The sequence below is a fragment of the Neoarius graeffei genome, chromosome 10, assembly GCF_027579695.1.
Source record: "Neoarius graeffei isolate fNeoGra1 chromosome 10, fNeoGra1.pri, whole genome shotgun sequence".
In the NCBI taxonomy this organism is placed as follows: domain Eukaryota; kingdom Metazoa; phylum Chordata; class Actinopteri; order Siluriformes; family Ariidae; genus Neoarius; species Neoarius graeffei.
Window position 1 is genome coordinate 92,681,682 of NC_083578.1, and position 18,248 is coordinate 92,699,929.

At 44.3% G+C, this 18,248-nt stretch overlaps 1 protein-coding gene across 1 annotated transcript in view; it reads left to right on the forward strand.

Moving 5' to 3' along the window:
• Window positions 1-9,018, forward strand: part of sap30bp (SAP30 binding protein) — a 29,042-nt gene extending 20,024 nt beyond the window's left edge. The window contains exons 6-11 of the mRNA XM_060932661.1: window positions 1,795-1,886; window positions 1,986-2,046; window positions 2,305-2,356; window positions 2,481-2,539; window positions 6,017-6,104; window positions 8,375-9,018. Coding sequence (XP_060788644.1) covers window positions 1,795-1,886; window positions 1,986-2,046; window positions 2,305-2,356; window positions 2,481-2,539; window positions 6,017-6,104; window positions 8,375-8,553 — 531 coding nt within the window. The 3' untranslated portion in view covers window positions 8,554-9,018. The remainder of the gene's footprint in view (window positions 1-1,794; window positions 1,887-1,985; window positions 2,047-2,304; window positions 2,357-2,480; window positions 2,540-6,016; window positions 6,105-8,374) is intronic.
• Window positions 9,019-18,248: the final 9,230 nt, after the last annotated feature.

Consider the following 18,248-nt stretch of genomic DNA (forward strand, 5'->3'; position numbering starts at 1 on the left):
CACGCAGTCTTTCACAGAGCGGTGAACCCCACCCCATCTTTACTTCTGAGAGACTCCGCCTCTCTGGGATGACAATTAACCTCGTTAGTGTTTTTGTTTTGTTTAACATTCTACAATTGTTCCACTTTTTTGTTGCCCCTGACCCAACATTCTTGGAATTGGGGTTGTATTATATTGAGGTACTGATGTCTAACTTTAAGCAAAACAGTTTGGATCCAGAACTCTTCCCAGTAACTGGGCTAGAAGATCCTTTATCAGGGAGGTGATTAAGAACCTGATGTCCACGCTAACAGAAGTTCTTCTGAAGCTCTCTACAAAGATGTGAGAACCTGCTGGAAGGTCTTAGAAAAACTCCTTCAGTCAGACCATTATAGTGGAGCAGCTAGACCGAAGCCAATCCTGAGTAAAAGGCATGTGGTAGGAATGTGAAGGACTCTGAGAGCATGAGGAAAAATATCATGAGACAATAATTTAACTTTTTGGGCTGCAGTCTAAGCACTGTGTCTGGGGAAACCAAGGTTCTGTTCATTGACTTGCTAATACCATGTCTGTGGTGAAGCATGGTGGTGGCAGCATCATGCTGTGGGGTGATGGCAGCAGCAGGGATGAGGAGACTAATCAGATTTGTGGAAAGGATGAATGCAGCCAATATGGAGAAGACCTGAAGATGGTGGTTTACAGACACTACACATTTGACACCCACCTCTCTTTCTCTCTCTCTTGCTCTCTTTCATGTCCATCATCTTTGCTCAGTCATGGGTTCAGCCAGGCTCATGCACAGTGAAGAGCCAGGTGGCAGCTGTTCCTTGGTTGGAACTGTGATGGTTTTCATAGTGATGGGTTTCATGATATTTTTCATCCCACAAGAGCGACTCTGGTTGCTTGAGAGGGTTGTGAAAGTGGCTGGACCATGTGGAAGAAGCTCTTACTTGACTTCAGGTGCATTTAGCTTGGTTGATGAGAGTGAAGGGGTGGTGGGTGTCTTCAGTTTGCCTGCTGTGTTCACTTCTACTTGCAACTGATCTGCAGACTTCAGGTGGAGCAATGCCAGCCAGGGTGTACAAGCTGTCTACGGTTGTGGGCTTTAGGCAGCCAGTGATGCATCTTCAGCTGCCATGAAGGGCTGCATCGTCTTTCTCTGCATGAGATGATCTCTCCCAGACAGGACAGGCATGTTCTGCAGCAGAGTAACAGGGCACATGGGCAGTAAAACCTCCGTGTGGAAGCACTGGCACCCCATGATGAGTTTGTGGAGGAGGCTGTTCCATGTCCCCACTTTACCCTTGACGTTTTGGATGTGCTGCTTGTAGGAGAGTGTTCACTCCAGAGTGACCTTGAGGTGGACAAACAGAGTAATTGCAGTGTTTCAAGGAGACACCGTTCCATGTCAGGGACATCTGACCTGTTGGATCTGGAGAGGCTCAGCCGGGAAGAACAGGAGAAACTGCACAGATCCAGGCTTGTAGAGACTTATCCAAGAAAACTCACAGCTGGAACTGCAGCTCAGGAAACTTCTACAGAGTCTTGAATAAAGGCTCTGAACACTTCACACCGAGAGAGATCAGTTTCAGATTTTTATTAAATTTTCAAAACATTTCACTTGGTTTTATCGATTGTTGTGTAAAGACTTAGAAATCCATAATGCGGTAAAGTGTGTGTGAGAGAGAGGAGGGGCATGAATACTGTCTGAACTCACTGTACATTAAATAGCTGTCAGTGTTTGATTTTGTGTGTGTGTGTGTGTGTGTGTGTGTGTGTGTGTGTGTGTGTGTGTGTGTGTGTGTGTGAGATCAGGAGAAGATTTATAAACTGTATGAGAGGAAACTGCATGGAGACTTTGACACCAACAGCCACATCCAGAAGAAGAAAGAGTTCCGTAACCCCAGGTACATCAATAACACACACACTGATGCACACCGAAGTGTACAACAAATTTAATATTGTGTGTGTGTGTGTGTGTGTGTGTGTGTGTGTTCGTTCCACAGTATTTATGAGAAACTGATCCAGTTCTGTGGTATTGATGAACTCGGGACTAACTACCCAAAGGTCAGTGTGAAGTTCTATACAGGGGAATAAACTCACATCCTGCTGTCTATCAGCAGAGCTTTGTTGTGACTCATCACTTCCTTTACCAAATCCCAGAAATTCTGATTTTGCGTTTTTACTTGGATCAGGAGACGCGTCTGCAGCCTGCACTCCCTGTTTTACACCCTGTTTATTTTTATATCTGATTACAGGAAGTTAATGATCCTGTTCTTTCTCTCTCCTTTGTGTTTGAAGTAAAGTTCTGACTGTGTGTTTCAGGACATGTTCGATCCTCACGGCTGGTCTGAGGAGTCGTATTATGAAGCGTTAGGTGAGCTGCAGCTTACCTTCAGTTACAGACGTTCACTGAGCCATGTTTATCATTTTATTTACATTCGTTGTTGTTGTTATTATTATTATTATTATTATTATTATTATTTTTATTATTTCTTCAGCCAGAGCTCAGAAAATCGAGATGGAAAAACTGGAGAAAGCCAAAAAGGAGCGAACAAAGGTGACTTCTCTGAGACACAACACTACACACTGCTGTACTACACAACAATACACAACACTACACACTGCTGTACTACACAACACTACACACGGCTGTACTACACAACACACACTGCTGTACTACACAACACCACACAACACACACTGCTGTACTACACAACAATACACACTGCTGTACTACACAACAATACACACTGCTGTACTACACAACACACACTGCTGTACTACACAACACCACACAATACACACTGCTGTACTACACAACACCACACAACACACACTGCTGTACTACACAACACCACACAACACACACTGCTGTACTACACAACACCACACAACACACACTGCTGTACTACACAACACCACACAACACACACTGCTGTACTACACAACAATACACACTGCTGTACTACACAACAATACACACTGCTGTACTACACAACACTACACACTGCTGTACTACACAACACTATACAACACGCACTGCTGTACTACACAACACTACACACTGCTGTACTACACAACACTACACACTGCTGTACTACACAACACTACACAACACACACTGCTGTACTACACAACACTATACAACACGCACTGCTGTACTACACAACAATACACACTGCTGTACTACACAACACCACACAACACACACTGCTGTACTACACAACACCACACAACACACACTGCTGTACTACACAACACCACACAACACACACTGCTGTACTACACAACACCACACAACACACACTGCTGTACTACACAACACCACACAACACACACTGCTGTACTACACAACAATACACACTGCTGTACTACACAACAATACACACTGCTGTACTACACAACAATACACACTGCTGTACTACACAACACTACACACTGCTGTACTACACAACACTACACACTGCTGTACTACACAACACTACACAACACACACTGCTGTACTACACAACACCATACAACACGCACTGCTGTACTACACAACACCATACAACACGCACTGCTGTACTACACAACACCATACAACACGCACTGCTGTACTACACAACACCATACAACACGCACTGCTGTACTACACAACACTATACAACACGCACTGCTGTACTACACAACACTACACAACACACACTGCTGTACTACACAACACCACACAATACACACTGCTGTACTACACAACACTACACACTGCTGTACTACACAACACTACACACGGCTGTACTACACAACACACACTGCTGTACTACACAACACCACACACTGCTGTACTACACAACACCACACAATACACACTGCTGTACTACACAACACCACACACTGCTGTACTACACAACAATACACAACACTACACACTGCTGTACTACACAACAATACACAACACTACACACTGCTGTACTACACAACACTACACACTGCTGTACTACACAACACTACACACTGCTGTACTACACAACAATACACAACACTACACACTGCTGTACTACACAACACTACACACTGCTGTACTACACAACACTACACACTGCTGTACTACACAACAATACACAACACTACACACTGCTGTACTATACAACACTACACAACACACACTGCTGTACTACACAACACCACACAATACACACTGCTGTACTACACAACACTATACAACACGCACTGCTGTACTACACAACACTACACACTGCTGTACTACACAACACTACACACTGCTGTACTACACAACACTACACACTGCTGTACTACACAACACTATACAACACGCACTGCTGTACTACACAACACTACACACTGCTGTACTACACAACACTACACACTGCTGTACTACACAACACTACACAACACGCACTGCTGTACTACACAATACACACTGCTGTACTACACAACACTACACACTGCTGTACTACACAACACTACACACTGCTGTACTACACAACACTACACACTGCTGTACTACACAACACTATACAACACGCACTGCTGTACTACACAACAATACACACTGCTGTACTACACAACACTACACAACACACACTGCTGTACTACACAACACCACACAATACACACTGCTGTACTACACAACACTACACAATACGCACTGCTGTACTACACAACACTATACAACACGCACTGCTGTACTACACAACACTATACAACACACTGCTGTACTACACAACACTACACACTGCTGTACTACACAACACTACACACTGCTGTACTACACAACACTATACAACACGCACTGCTGTACTACACAACACTACACACTGCTGTACTACACAACACTACACACTGCTGTACTACACAACACTACACACTGCTGTACTACACAACACTACACACTGCTGTACTACACAACACTATACAACACGCACTGCTGTACTACACAACAATACACACTGCTGTACTACACAACACCACACAACACACACTGCTGTACTACACAACACCACACAACACACACTGCTGTACTACACAACACCACACAACACACACTGCTGTACTACACAACACCACACAACACACACTGCTGTACTACACAACAATACACACTGCTGTACTACACAACAATACACACTGCTGTACTACACAACACTACACACTGCTGTACTACACAACACTATACAACACGCACTGCTGTACTACACAACACTACACACTGCTGTACTACACAACACTACACACTGCTGTACTACACAACACTACACACTGCTGTACTACACAACACTACACAACACACACTGCTGTACTACACAACACTATACAACACGCACTGCTGTACTACACAACAATACACACTGCTGTACTACACAACACCACACAACACACACTGCTGTACTACACAACACCACACAACACACACTGCTGTACTACACAACACCACACAACACACACTGCTGTACTACACAACACCACACAACACACACTGCTGTACTACACAACAATACACACTGCTGTACTACACAACAATACACACTGCTGTACTACACAACACTACACACTGCTGTACTACACAACACTACACACTGCTGTACTACACAACACTACACAACACACACTGCTGTACTACACAACACCATACAACACGCACTGCTGTACTACACAACACCATACAACACGCACTGCTGTACTACACAACACCATACAACACGCACTGCTGTACTACACAACACTATACAACACGCACTGCTGTACTACACAACACTACACAACACACACTGCTGTACTACACAACACCACACAATACACACTGCTGTACTACACAACACTATACAACACGCACTGCTGTACTACACTACACAACACGCACTGCTGTACTACACAACACTACACAATACACACTGCTGTACTACACAACACTATACAACACGCACTGCTGTACCATACACTCCTACATGTTCAGCAGAGTCTGATTGTGAAACACTGATGTTGTGTAACTGGCTGATTAATCTGTTTGTGTTAATGTTTAATCTGTTTGTGTTAGATTGAGTTTGTGACGGGAACGAAGAAAGGCACGAGTGCAAACACCTCGAGTCTGAGCACAAACACCACCACCACCACCACCAGTACAGGTACAGTACTGCTGGTGTAAATACTCACGTGTGTGTGTGCGCGCGTGTGTGTTTGGATGTATATAATGTACGTGTGTGTGTGTGTGTTTGGATGTATATAACGTGTGTGTGTGTGTGTTTGGATGTATATTGTGTGTGTGTGTGTTTGGATGTATATAACGTGTGTGTGTGTGTGTGTGTGTGTTTGGATGTATATAATGTGTGTGTGTGTTTGGATGTATATAATGTTTGTGTGTGTTTGAATGTATATAACGTGTGTGTGTGTGTGTGTGTGTTTGGATGTGTGTGTGTGTTTGAATGTATATAACGTGTGTGTGTGTGTGTTTGGATGTATATAACGTGTGTGTGGTGTGTGTGTGTGTGTGTTTGGATGTATATAACGTGTGTGTGTGTGTGTGTGTGTGTGTTTGGATGTATATAATGTTTGTGTGTGTTTGAATGTATATAACGTGTGTGTGTGTGTGTGTGTGTGTGTGTTTGAATGTATATAACGTGTGTGTGTGTGTGTTTGGATGTGTGTGTGTGTTTGGATGTATATAATCTGTGTGTGTGTGTGTGTGTGTGTGTGTGTGTGTGTTTGGATGTATATAACACGTGTGTGTGTGTGTGTGTGTGTGTGTGTGTGTGTTTGGATGTGTGTGTGTGTTTGGATGTATATAATCTGTGTGTGTGTGTGTGTGTGTGTTTGGATGTATATAACGTGTGTGTGTGTGTGTTTGGATGTGTGTGTGTGTGTTTGGATGTATATAACCTGTGTGTGTGTGTGTGTGTGTGTGTGTGTGTGTGTGTTTGGATGTATATAACGTGTGTGTGTGTGTGTTTGGATGTATATAATGTTTGTGTGTGTTTGAATGTATATAACGTGTGTGTGTGTGTGTGTGTGTGTGTGTGTTGTGTTTGAATGTATATAACGTGTGTGTGTGTGTGTGTGTGTGTGTGTGTTTGGATGTGTGTGTGTGTTTGGATGTATATAACGTGTGTGTGTGTGTGTGTGTGTGTTTGGATGTATATAACGTGTGTGTGTGTGTGTGTTTGGATGTGTGTGTGTGTGTGTTTGGATGTATATAACGTGTGTGTGTGTGTGTGTGTGTGTGTGTTTGGATGTGTGTGTGTGTTTGGATGTATATAACGTGTGTGTGTGTGTGTGTGTTTGGATGAGTGTGTGTGTTTGGATGTATATAACGTGTGTTTGAATGTATATAACGTGTGTGTGTTTGGATGTGTGTGTGTGTGTTTGGATGTGTGTGTGTGTGTGTGTGTGTGTGTGTGTGTTTGGATGTATATAACTTGTGTGTGTGTGTGTGTGTGTGTGTGTGTGTGTGTGTGTTTGGGTGTATGTAACGTGTGTGTGTGTGTGTGTTTGAATGTATATAACGTGTGTGTGTGTGTTTGAATGTATATAACGTGTGTGTGTGTGTGTGTTTGGATGTATATAACGTGTGTGTGTGTTTGAATGTATATTGTGTGTGTGTGTGTGTGTGTGTGTGTGTTTGGATGTATATTGTGTGTGTGTGTGTTTGAATGTATATAACGTGTGTGTGTGTGTGTGTGTGTGTGTTTGGATGTGTGTGTGTGTTTGGATGTATATAACGTGTGTTTGAATGTATATAACGTGTGTGTGTTTGGATGTGTGTGTGTGTGTGTGTGTGTGTGTGTGTTTGGATGTGTGTGTGTGTGTGTGTGTTTGGATGTATATAACGTGTGTTTGAATGTATATAACGTGTGTGTGTTTGGATGTGTGTGTGTGTGTGTGTGTGTGTGTGTGTGTGTGTTTGGATGTGTGTGTGTGTGTGTGTGTGTGTGTGTTTGGATGTATATAACTTGTGTGTGTGTGTGTGTGTGTGTGTTTGGGTGTATGTAACGTGTGTGTGTGTGTGTGTTTGAATGTATATAACGTGTGTGTGTGTGTTTGAATGTATATAACGTGTGTGTGTGTTTGGATGTATATTGTGTGTGTGTGTGTGTGTGTGTGTGTGTGTGTGTGTGTGTGTTTGGATGTATATAACGTGTGTGTGTGTGTGTGTGTGTGTGTGTGTGTGTGTTTGAATGTATATTGTGTCTGTGTGTGTGTTTGGATGTATATAACGTGTGTGTGTGTTTGGATGTATATAACGTGTGTGTGTGTGTGTGTGTGTGTGTGTGTGTGTGTGTGTTTGAATGTATATAACGTGTGTGTGTGTTTGGATGTATAGTGTGTGTGTGTGTGTGTGTTTGGATGTATATAACGTGTGTGTGTGTGTGTGTGTGTGTGTGTGTGTGTGTGTGTGTAGATGCTCAGAAGAGGAAGAGTAAGTGGGACTCGGCGGTCCCGGTCACTCTGTCGCAGCCCACTCTACTGACCACCACAGCCACGCTGCCCGGAGTCGTCTCCGTCACCACCACCGCCAGCGGCACCAAAACCACCGTCATCTCCGCCGTGGGCACCATCCTGAAAAAAGCCAAGCAGTGACCTCACACACCTGAGCAGGTAACGCCCCTCTCGCAGGAAGTGATGTCACACTCCATTTCGCGGGACTGCTTTCCGTTGGCTCAGAAATTCGCTGAAGTGGATCTGAGAGTTTATCTTCTCAGTGCCGGACTTTATTACCAGAACGAATCAGTTCTCCTGCTCGCTAGTCCTTTTAGCATTGCGTCCTTCTTCACGTCCCTCTTCGATCTGTAAATTGTTCACAGCTCAGGAGTTTAGTGGAAATCTGCTGTTAAAATTTTATCTGTTTCAATTTTGCACAATAAACATTTTCTCAGTTGGTCTTGTAGCCATCTTCATCCTCACCTGAACTTCACTCTGAAACAGCGACCCGCCGGCTTTCCTGAATGTTTGTGTTTTTTATTTTCCGGATGATGGTGTGATCATGAGATGAAGTGAATTGGTGGTTTATTCCTGATGATGATAAACATTTTGTATTGTTGTGTATCTCTGCAGTGTTTGTGTTGATTTTTTGTGTTGTGACTCAATTTACATTTTTATTAGTGATAACGTGGCAAAGCAGAAACATCCATGAGCACCAAAAAACTGCTATCACTCATAAAATAATAATAATAATTATTGACTTATTAAACTTAATAAAATTAAATTTTATCACAAGCACGACACGCGCGCACACACACACACACACACACACACAGAAAGCTGTAACTTTTTTAACTATTCTTCCTTCTTACTACAGTGGTGCTTGAAAGTTTGTGAACCCTTTAGAATTTTCTATATTTCTGCATAAATATGACCTAAAACATCATCAGATTTTCACACAAGTCCTAAAAGTAGATAAAGAGAACCCAGTTAAACAAATGAGACAAAAATATTATACTTGGTCATTTATTTATTGAGGAAAATGATCCAATATTACATATCTGTGAGTGGCAAAAGTATGTGACCCTTTGGTTTCAGTATCTGGTGTGACCCCCTTGTGCAGCAATAACTGCAACTAAACGTTTGCGGTAACTGTTGATCAGTCCTGCACACCGGCTTGGAGGAATTTTAGCCCGTTCCTCCGTACAGAACAGCTTCAACTCTGGGATGTTGGTGGGTTTCCTCACATGAACTGCTCGCTTCAGGTCCTTCCACAACATTTCCATTGGATTAAGGTCAGGACTTTGACTTGGCCATTCCAAAACATTCACTTTATTCTTCTTTAACCATTCTTTGGTAGCAGGGATGCGAGTGGAGAATTGTGTGTCAGAAGGAAGAAAAGAGAGAAACAGTTGGGTGTCGTCAGCATAGCAGTGGTAGGATAGACCATGAGCAGAGATAATCGGGCCGAGAGACTGGGTGTAGAGGGAGAAGAGAAGTGGACCAAGGACTGAACCTTGAGGGACACCAGTGGTAAGTGGGCGTGGTGCTGATACAGTACCAGACCAGGTAACCTGGAAAGAGCAGCCAGAGGGGTAGGACTTGAACCAGTCTAGGGCTGTCCCACAGATCCTACGAGCTGATAGGGATGGCAGGAGGATGGGGTGATCAACAGTGTCAAATGCAGCAGAAAGGTCAAGGAGAATCAGGACAGAGGAGACTGTGCAAAGCTGTGTACTCAGCAAGGAGGGACTGGTAGCGAGACAGTTCGACTGGGACCCTGGATTTTGTCCCCTTCATCTCTGCTGCACGTAGACCGATTCTGTTGGAGCAAAGTGATTCAGACATCCAGGGACTAGAAGGGGAAGATCTTGTTGGCCTGGAGACAAGAGGATGTGTAAAGTGATGAGGAGAGAGAGAAGAGCAGGGAGGATGCAGCAGATTGATTGGGGAGATTGGAGAAAGATTCAAAGGGGGGAGGGAAGCAATGACCGAGGAGGCAAGAGAGGTGGGATAGAGGGAGCAGAGGTTATGATGGACTGTAACAGTGGGGGTAGGAGGGAGGATGGATGGAGAGGAAGAGGGAGGGAGAATGAAATGAAGTGGTGGTCAGATAGATGGAGAGGGATAACTGTGGGATCTGAGGCAGAACAGTTTCGGAGGAAGACCAGGTCAAGAAGGTTGCCGGCTTTATGGGTTGGAAAGGAGTTCAGCAGGGAAAGGTCAAAGGAGCGGTGTAGGGGAAGGAAGGTAGCAGAGTGGGAGGCTTCTAGGTGGAGGTTGAAGTCTCCCAGGAGCATCAGTGGGGTGCCATCTTCTGGGAAGGAGCTGAGTAGGATGTCCAGTTCATCAAAGAAACATCCCATGGGGCCAGGAGGGTGATAAAAAACAATGACGAACAGGTTAACAGGAGAAGAGACTGAAACCGAGTGAAATTCAAAGGAGTAGATGTGGAAGAGGTGAGAACTTCCACGACTGAGAGATCGACAAACCAGTACCACCACCATCAGACGGGCGAGGAGTGTGAGAGAAAGAGGTGGAGAGGGTCGCAGGTGCTTGTGGTGTTGTCAGGTGAACTCCAGGTCTCTGTCAGTGCAAGGATGTGGAGGGACAGGAGGGAGGCGTGGGCAGAGATGAAGTCAGCCTTCCGTGTGGCAGACTGGCAGTTCCATAGACCAGTAGTGATCCAGAAGGAGTCAGTGAAGGTAGATAAGGTTGGAGAGACATCATCCTCATGGGGGGCTATGGTGAAGAAAGCACGTCTTGTGGGTGAGACCACAAACAGGAATGGGGTAGAGACACAATGAACAGGTGATGGGAGTGGTAGGAGAGGAGGAGAGATTTTGGGAAGGAGCTCAAAACCACACTAAAAGCCCTGCTAATTAGCAAATAAATCAGCTGCTCGCTCGCGTAATCGAAACGGATTCTTTGTAATTGTAGTAAGAAAGATAAAGTGCGAGGGTTAAAATATATTTATGGTTCTGGTGTTTAACTCTCCGTGTCGGAAAAATCATGTTTAATTTCTCATCTCATCTCATTATCTGTAGCCGCTTTATCCTTCTACAGGGTCGCAGGCGAGCTGGAGCCTATCCCAGCTGACTATGGGTGAAAGGCGGGGTACACCCTGGACAAGTCGCCAGGTCATCACAGGGCTGACACATAGACACAGACAACCATTCACACTCACATTCACACCTACGCTCAATTTAGAGTCACCAGTTAACCTAACCTGCATGTCTTTGGACTGTGGGGGAAACCGGAGCACCCGGAGGAAACCCACGCGGACACGGGGAGAACATGCAAACTCCACACAGAAAGGCCCTCGCCGGCCACGGGGCTCGAACCCAGGACCTTCTTGCTGTGAGGCAACAGCGCTAACCACTACACCACCGTGCCGCCTGGTTTAATTTCTAAGATTGTATTTTTAAGACTTGAAATTGTTGATGTTTTTGAATATAAATAGACCAAATAAGATTAAAAATAAATATATATATTCCATTTTTAAAAAGTTACTTATTTGTGTAATTGTTTACTAACATTTAATTATTTGTTCATGTTTTGTGTGTATTAAATGTTACACAGTTCAAGTTCAAAGTGTTTATTGCCGTATGCACAGTAAGGACATGTCCTCTTACACAATAAAATTCTTAGTTTGCTGTCCACCATCAATGCCAATTACAAATAAATAAATAAATAAATAGGCGGAAGAAATAATACAAAATAAAGGTAAATGTAGTGCAAAATAGGCAGTATAATACAAAAATAAGGCAATGATCGGATATAGCAGCAAAAAATGGCAGTAATGTACAAACCAGGGCTTTGAACCGGTTCAAGGAACGAAAACGAAAACCGGGAACTTTTTCTATTTCACATGGAACAGAAACGAAGCCAGAAACTTTATTATTTTTAATGTTCCGGAACAGAAACGCTTATTAAAAATAATGGTCACCGGTTAATACCGGTTTTTATTTCGTTCCTCAAAGTTTCTGTAGCCTACAAATAGTCATTCTTCTCCTGCGCAAGTTTCTATGACCCGCTGGGGTTCACTTCCTGTGTGACGTTCGCTGATTGAATGGAGAGAGCGGGAGGGTGGACTACTAGTGAGAAGTGCATTACTGAGTGTCTGAGCAAAGAAGAGCCTGAATGTTGCAACCTCCCTATTGGCTGTTTGTAAAAATGTATCAGTTGTTGCCCCTCCCACGGGAATCATCGCGGGCTCGAGAGACGAGACCTGACGAGTTAGTTCGTTGGTAGCAGAACAAAATGTCTGGACACAAATCGGGTTTTCAGAAAAGGAAAGAAAATAAACGGAGGGTCGAAAATACAAAAAAGGAGGCAGAAAATGCAAAACGAGTTTTAAGGTAGGACTAATGGTTAGTTTTCTGAGGCAGCCCGCCGTGGCTGCCTGCAGGCTTATTTATTATAGCCCATTTAGTTAAAATAGTTGATATAAAATGTTTATAGTTATAGTTATGTGATGGTTGTCCTGATTTAGACTGTTTTTTTGGGGGGGGTTGCACGATGTTGCACCCGGGTCCAGATTAGGGCAGAACCGGCCCTGGCTACATTTCAGCTGTAGTTTATGTATGTATGTACTTGCATAGATGTGTACTTCCAATATGGCGCCTAACAAAATCTCGCGGCGCGGTGACGTCATGCGGTAGCCCTCTATAGGGCCTGACTAGCCTTTGGTAACACACTAAACGAATTCTCTTTCATTTTTGGCACTTTTTCTGTTTGTGTAGATGGGAAGACATACTGAGAATCCAAATCGCCAACATTTGAAATAATAATTGTTTTGAATTATTTCTTGTCTTATTTAATGAAGGTTGTAATAGAATTAGCCTACATTTGGCTTAAGCTGGATGAGACAGAGACATAATTTTATAGCCATTTGTTAAACAGCTGACAGGGAACGTAATTAACCATTCCGGGAACGAAATTTTTTTGTTCTAACCGGTTCGGGAACGTCTATTTAATGGTGGAACCCAAAACCGGAAATGTTAAAATTCCGTTTCTGTTCGGAACGAACCAATAGGAAAAAAATTCCGGTTCAAAGCCCTGTTACAAACAGATGTAAACAGTTAAGGACAGTTTACAGGGAGGTGGGCCATGGTTATCGACTCGTGTCAGCTGTTCAGGAGTCTGATGGCAGTGGGAAAGAAAGAGTTCTTTAGTCTGACAGTCTTACATTTCACACTTCTGTCCCTCCGGCCTGAGGGTAGGAGTGTGAACAGTCCGTGCTGGGGGTGGGTGGGGCCTTTGAGGATGGAGGCAGCTCTCCTGTGGACTCTGCGGTGGTAGATGCTCTGCAGAGAGGGCAGTGGAGGTTTGGTGATCCTCTCAGCAGTCTTCACCACCCTCTGCAGGCGTTTGCGGTCCATAGCTGTAGTGCTGCCGTACCACACAGTGATGCAGTTGGTCAGGATGCTCTCAATCACGCAGCTGTAGAAGTTGCTGAGGATCTTGGGCGACATGCCAAACTTCCTCAGCCTCCTCAGAAAGTATAGTCACTGCTGAGCCTTCCTAACCAGCTATGTGGTGTTGGGTGTCCATGTGAGGTCCTCACTGATGTGAACACCCAGGTGTTTGAAGCTGCTCACCCTCTCCACCTCAAGCTCCCGGATGAACAGTGGCCGATGAGGTCTCCTCTCCTTCCTCATGTCCACCATCATCTCCTTCGTCTTGTCCGTGTTGAGGCTGAGGTTGTTGTCCTCACACCATGACGCCAGACTGGCCACCTCCCTCCTGTAGGTCATTTCGTCTCCGCTAGTGATGCGTCCCATCACTGCGGTTTTGTCCACTAACTTCAGGAGGATGATGTCCTTGTGGGAGGTGACACAGTCTTGGGTGAACAGAATGTAGAGGATGGGGCTGAGGACACATCCCTTTGGGGTGCCAATGTTTGTGATGATGCTGATTGAAGTCCTATTACCAGTCCTGACAGTCTGGGGCCTGCCAGTCAGGAAGTCGAGGAGCCAGTCATAGAGGGTGCAAACCAAGTGTGGAGAGTTTATGGATGAGTTTGTGGGGGACGACCGTGTTGAAGGCAGAACTGTAGTCAACAAAGAGCATCCTGATGTAAGAGCCTTTGTTTTCCAGGTGGGAGAGGGAATAATGGAGGGCAGCAGTGATGGCATCTGAGGTGGACCTGTTGGTCCTGTAGGGATACTGCAGGGGGTCTGGAATGCTGTTCTGAATGTGGGCCAGTACCACTCTCTCAAAGCACTTTGAGATGATTGGAGTGAGTACTATCAGCCTGTAATCATTCAGGCAGGTGGGTGGGCTCTTCTCGGGAAGAGGGATGATGGTTGTGGTTTTGAAGCAGGAGGGAAGAGTGCTCTGGCTGAATGAAAGGTTGAAGATAGCAGTGAAAACATCAGCCAGCTCATTGACACATATTCTGAGGGCCCACCCAGAGATGTTGTCTGGTCCTCCTGCCTTCCTGGGGTTGATCTTCCTCAGAGCTTTGTGTACCTGGCCTGATGAGACTGTTGGTGGGGGGGGAGGGGGGTTGGGTGGTCCAGGTGTGTGTGTGTGTGCTTCCTCACTGTGCTATAGCTGGAGGTCTCAAAGCAGGTGTAGAAAGTGTTGAGGTCATCCGGCAGGCTGTCTGTGGAGCTGATGGTGCTGGTGGTGGTCCTGTAGTCTGTGATGTGCTGCAGGCCTTGCCACATCCGCCCGGGGTCAGCAGTAGAATAGAAGCTGTCCAGCTTCTCTCTGTACTGCCTTTTGGCTGCTGCAATGGCTTTCCTCAGTCTGTACGTCGCCACTTTGTACTCCATTTCATTGCCTGATCTAAATGCAAGAGAGCGAGCACCCAGCATGCATTGTACCTGACTGTTTACTCAGGGCTTTTGGTTGGGGAACTTCCTGATCTGTATGGTGGGCACAATGTTGCAGACACATGTGCTGATGTACCCAGTCACATACTCAGCATAGTCCTGTATACTGACAGAAGAGTCCCCCAAAGCGGCTGCAGCTTTAAACACATCCCAGTCTGTCCGAGCAGAACAGTCGATGGAAATGTGGAGAACTGAATGTTTCCGGTCGATGTTCTGAAACGAACAAATCAACATCTTAATGTTTATAACTTAATATCTGTTATAAAACATCTGAATATGATAATTATAAAATAACGAAATTAATAATACTCATCTCATTATCTCTAGCCGCTTTATCCTGTTCTACAGGGTCGCAGGCGAGCTGGAGCTACTCATATTTGATTTTATATTAAATATTTTTAAAGCAGATATTTATAATGTTTAGTGCATCATTTTCTTTAAAAATATATACATAATCATACAAAATTGTCTTCGGAAACTGTACAAACCCTGAAGTGAATAAACTGAGAAATAAAATAAAGGCGTTAAAGTCTGAATGGAAGCCGGAGCTGAAGTGTGGTGGCTCGTGTGGAAAGTCCGTGTGTGGAACGTCCTATTGAGATGGTAATGTGGTCATGAAGCGTGTTGGAGAATAAAAGAGGACCTCGGCAGGGATTCGTGTGGAGCTCAGATTCCTGACTGCAGTAACGGCACTGTGGAGGACAACAACCACACGATTCTACAGAAATACACACCAAGAACAGACGATATGGACAGTTAAAGTCGCAGTCAACGCAGCTGGTGGGATTTTTTTTTCTGTTCAGAAGTAAGTGCCTCAGATTTTCTGCTTAATCTTCACTTCACTAAATCTTTTCATGTTGAGGAAATGTTCCTGCTCTCTGTCTGTAGTTTTAGAAATCTGGCATTCGTATAATTCTCTCTAGCAGCAGCTCCAAGAGCAGTGCAGGTTTATATGAATGCACTGGTTCTAATACCATATTGTTTCCATAGTAACGGCTCATTCACAGGGGCTCGTACAATGGACGCGCCACATAAACAGATTAAAAGAATGTTTTTAAAGTTCTTTTAAAGGAGAGGTTTGTGTAATGTTTCTGGAAGGAGTCTCCAGTGTGAGTGCTGTGTATCAGTCAGAGGTGAAGCTGGAACTGTAAGGACAGAGGACCTGACACTGTTTTACAGTCTCGCAGTAACAAGATGGAACAAGCTGCAATTTATTTCTATTAATAACTTCATGGGAGAATAAAGAGAGACTGGTGAGGGAACGACTGTTTATAGCTGCTATAATGTCAGTGACAACAAGAGCGAATCTATTTCGTGGAACATTAACTATTGTATAAATGGAGAAAAAGTGTGACGTCTTTAATACATTTAAAACTTGTAATTGTTGGTAAACTGCTGTGGCGTAAGACGAATAAAACACTTAGGGACGCGCTGTTGGAGGAAAATAATCAACCTCAGGGTGGGAACAGTGACTCCACGCCATCTCACTCACTCACTGTTGATTATATTCCTCTAACAGCAACACACACACAGTGTTAACGCTGCAGTTATGGAAACATCTTGTCCTTCACTATTGTCAGTGAAGATGAATCTCTTTTACACTCGGTGTATTTTTAGATGTTTTTGGAATGTGAAGGAAAACAGTAATAGAAAGTTTCCTTCTTGAAGCAGATGAAGTTCACGTCTGTGTGTGTGGTGTGTGTGTTGGTCTCTCTCTGACTCACACAGACACACCCAGACTCTTATTCACTCGTGGCTCATTGTGTGTTTTGTTGCTGCTCGCTCTCCGCTCAGGAACACTCAGTTCCTCTGATTTCAGGTTGCCGTGGTTACCGTGAGTGTGTATGAGTGGTAGATTGTGACTTGGAGTGAGGGAGGGCTACACCTGGACCTCAGGTGTGATTGCTGTCAGGTGACTCATATTTGTGTGTGTGTGTGTGTGTGTGTGAAAGAGAGTGTGTATAAATTAATTCTAAGATGATTTCATTAAAATTCAGAAACTGTGAGTCGTTTATTCTGTTGTTCATTAGTTTTTATTCATTCCTGAAAACTTGCCATTAAGAAGTAAATTCACACATCAGTGTAAGTGGTGGTGGCAGAGGGGGGGGGGACTGCCCCTCCTAAAAGTATGTTGGGGGGCTGTGCCCCCCCAAGTTATGATGGGAGTCCTTTGACTATTTACAAGGAAGAAAAGGAGAGATCAGTGTGAATAAACAGCCCGCTGCACGCCTTTGTTTTCCCTTATTAAATCCCACTGCATCCCTTCATCCCGGTGCCCCGGCGGCATCCCTTTATACTGTAGGTTGGTATCACCAATTCGCACCAAAACTGATGCAAATTAGCCTGGCCCTGATGTCACCGATTGCCTCCGCTTTCCGGGATTTTCCTTATTTGGCTTACGCAGAACTGCAAAACCCATCACTTTTAGTAGACGAGCTGATTTGTGAATATTCTGTGGACTAATTAACCTGTTGCTGTGGCAACTGTCTAGACATGTCTGGTCTCCTTGGGTACTTGTGCCAAAGCGTGGACCCTGTGACAGCAAGGCTATGACAGTGTCGCTACATTTATATCTGACTGATGACTCGTGTCCTGTCCGGATGGCTAGATAGCGTTCACGAGGCGTACAAGCAGTTTTGGGCCCAAAAACTTGATGCTGCTCTCGAGCTACATGAATTCGCTTGCTGCCCTGAGCACTCACTGACAATCAGTATGAAGGGGAGTTTCAGACAAATATCCATCGCAAACTTTTTGGGCTCCACAAAGGCACCCAAGTTGCTTGAGGTAAGGTAAAACGAGGTAAGTTTTCATTGTAAATTTTTTTTAACATTCCAAGTCAAATTTTGCAAACCAAGAAATGACTGTTTACTCACACTGAAGACTGAAGGAAAGACAGTTATTCGTGCTCTTGCTTTATAACATGTAGCTGAGCAGGTATAGAAATCTATTAGCTCTTTAATTCAACAAGGACACTGAGGGTAAATTTTGTTTGTGTGTGTGTGGGGGATC